We start from the raw sequence: 2,921 nt of genomic DNA, 5'->3' as shown, positions 1-2,921 counted from the left end.
TGAAAGGCTACACAGGCGGCCTCTAGGCATCAGTTTCTTCCCTTGATATGAAACATAGCTTTCTAACTTTTTCTTTACTGGTCTGGATATTTTTAGAATCTGATGTACAATTAGACCTTTGTAAAGGACATCGATTTCTCCTGCTTGCTTCGAATGCCTTTTATCGAAAAAGCCTTAAGTTCAGTGGCGCGCAGTAACTCTTTCAGAAATGAAGACCATTGATGGGAACCCGAGATCTTGCCGCCTGGTTTCACCAGCCATGTCTGTAAACCGTAAAATTTTGAATCCCGACAAGATCATGAAGCTTTATTTAAACACCATTCACAGTATTTTTGTATGTGAAGGGGACAGAGAGGTAGAGAGAGATTGTATCTACCATCAGTATGGTCGTTCCACATGCTTTAGTAGTTCCTTATCCTGCACAAGGGCATGTTGACCCTCTCATGGAGCTCTCTCACCGCCTAGCGAAGCTTGGGATTCTTGTTACGTTTGTCCACACCGAGTTCAGTCATGCCCATGTCATGGCAGCACTGCCGGAGAACTGCTTCGGCGAGTATAATGGAGGAATCCGGTTGGTGACCATCCCCGACGGTGCGGCCAACGATGAGGAACGCAGAGATCGCAGCCGGTTTTTTGTCGTCATAAAGCGGTCAATGCCCAGTTTCTTAGAGGAGCTCATAGTGAAGATCAACGAGAGGGAGGAGAACAAGATTACATATGTCATCGTTGATGGATTTATTGGTTTTCTGCTCAATGTTGCGGAGAAGCTGAAAATTCCCAGAGCTGCATTCTTCCCAGCATCGACCTGGCAGTTAGCTATCCTCCTCAACATTGGCAAGCTACTCGACAGTGGATTCATAAATCACAACGGTAAGTGATCCAAGTGTGTGCTCCAAGTTTTGGATTTCTTTCTTCTCCGTCTAGTTTCAATCTTCATAAGCGGTAACCACTTTTCAATCGTCTCGAGATCTTCTTTGTGCCCTCCTAAAAGGGGGAAAGCTGACGAGAGATCAGTGAAAGAGAGAAAAAGTTGTCTACGTATATATCCGAGACACAAAAATTATCTACCAAGAACAAAATTAACAACGAATAGTTACCAACCAAATGTCCCATTCATGATACAATCCAAGAGAGTAAATTGTGGGGTGCAGCAACTGTTTTGAATAATCTGCGTGACTTAGTTTAATGTTCGTATAGCATTAGTAGCTGCCAGCTAAAGGAATTTTTTGATATAAGTTTGATTCAATCTTAAAACTTACTGATTTGTTTTATTAACGTTCGTTTGTTGTGATATAGAAGTCACTCTCTAATAATGTTAATGATCTTGTGTAAAAGCTGGTAAAAGATAGGTTACATAGCATACACTTTGTTTCAGTAACAGCTCTTCCTGTTAAGACGCAGAAGTCTGTCCTTCTTTCAAAGTCCAGTCCTTTAAGGCGTTTTCCGGAATTTGTTTAGGTAATAAACTGCTATATGACGAACTTGGTAGAGATATATAGTCGAACAGTTTACAAATGCAACCTCTAATTTTGAAGCACTTGCACATCCTCTCTACTTTCTCGCACTTACAGCTGCTATTAACGGAACGCTGATATCTATAGATAAACATCATGAAATAAGATTGTCAGATAGCAGTTCTCTTCTCTCAACAATTTTGCTTTTTCTCGTGTTCATGCAACAAAAGTAAAGTTTGGCCATCTCTTTCCACATTCTTCTTTACTGCTAGCACAATTATAAGTATCCAAATAAATTAAAATAAAAACTTCCGATTCATTTTCTTCCTGTTTTATCTTGTTGAACCATTTCATTCAAAATCCTTTTTTCCAGCGTTGAGAATTCAGAAGAAATTTTTGCCTGATGTGGTGGCAGGTTCTGTACAGAATTATGACAAGGCAGCCGATATATTGGAGGATGTCCACCCCATCAGGCCAAAACACCCTTGTTGGGTGAACTATAAAGATGTCAAATGGCAGGTGATCTGTTTCAAGTATCTCTGCAACAATTTTGAAGCTGTGAAGCATGTAGATCACATACTCTGCAACTCATTTTCAGAACTTGAGTTGCCCGTTTTCAGACACCTAAATGGTGCAGTTCCAATAGGACCCCTTCTCTCAGCCAACAGGAGTACTCTTCCCCAACCATCATCCTTTTGGGCTGAGGACTTGAGCTGCATTGACTGGCTAGATCAGCAACCCAACTGCTCTGTCATCTACGTCTCATTTGGAAGCATGACAGTGCTCAGGCAGCAACAGATCAGTGAGCTAGCACTAGGGCTGGAGCTCACCGGCAGACCATTCCTCTGGGTCTGCAGACCAGATCTCATGGAGTTTTCTCCGGCCATCTACCCAGATGGGTTCTTGGACCGTGTGTCGAAGCAAGGCCGTGTGGTGAACTGGACACCACAAAAGGAAGTTCTCTCCCATCCATCTGTGGCTTGTTTTCTGACTCACTGTGGCTGGAACTCAGCTCTAGAAGGTCTGAGTAATGGCGTCCCCATGTTGTGCTGGCCTTACTTCTTTGACCAGTTCCAGAACCAGACCTACATAGTTGAGCTGTGGAAAGTGGGGTTGGCATTGGCAGAGGATTCGCTTGGAATTGTTAGAAAGGAAGAGATCAAGGAGAAAATTGAGGATTTGATCAAGAACGACGGGATAAGGAAGAGAGTTACAGAGTTGAAGGACAAGGTAAGAAAGGCTGTGATGGATGGTTCCGGTGTTTCCACCAGGAATCTTGAATGTTTCGCCAGCACAATGAAAGGGGCTAAGGCAAGATTTACGACAAATAATACAGAGAAACTGCAGTAGTGCAGTTACTGCTGCAACCTTGGAAACTTTTTCCCGTTGATTCTTCGTAACAATGAATAATATGTCTTTTTGCCTTCTCTACTTGAATCAGAACTAGCGGATCATTTTGAGTTTTTA

The 2,921-nt window shown here is 42.5% G+C and overlaps 1 protein-coding gene across 1 annotated transcript; it reads left to right on the top strand.

The window, feature by feature from the left end:
- The first annotated feature begins 276 nt into the window (after positions 1–276).
- Positions 277–2,921, top strand: LOC116258590 (UDP-glycosyltransferase 83A1-like). Its single transcript, XM_031635788.2, has 2 exons — positions 277–870; positions 1,870–2,921. Exons 1-2 carry the CDS (start codon positions 384–386, stop codon positions 2,802–2,804), a joined length of 1,422 nt encoding a protein of 473 aa, XP_031491648.1. The 5' UTR covers positions 277–383; the 3' UTR covers positions 2,805–2,921.

This window comes from Nymphaea colorata, chromosome 8 (genome assembly GCF_008831285.2).
Source record: "Nymphaea colorata isolate Beijing-Zhang1983 chromosome 8, ASM883128v2, whole genome shotgun sequence".
Classification (NCBI taxonomy): domain Eukaryota; kingdom Viridiplantae; phylum Streptophyta; class Magnoliopsida; order Nymphaeales; family Nymphaeaceae; genus Nymphaea; species Nymphaea colorata.
Note: the sequence above shows the minus strand (reverse complement) of the source record. Positions and strands in the feature narration are given on the sequence as shown.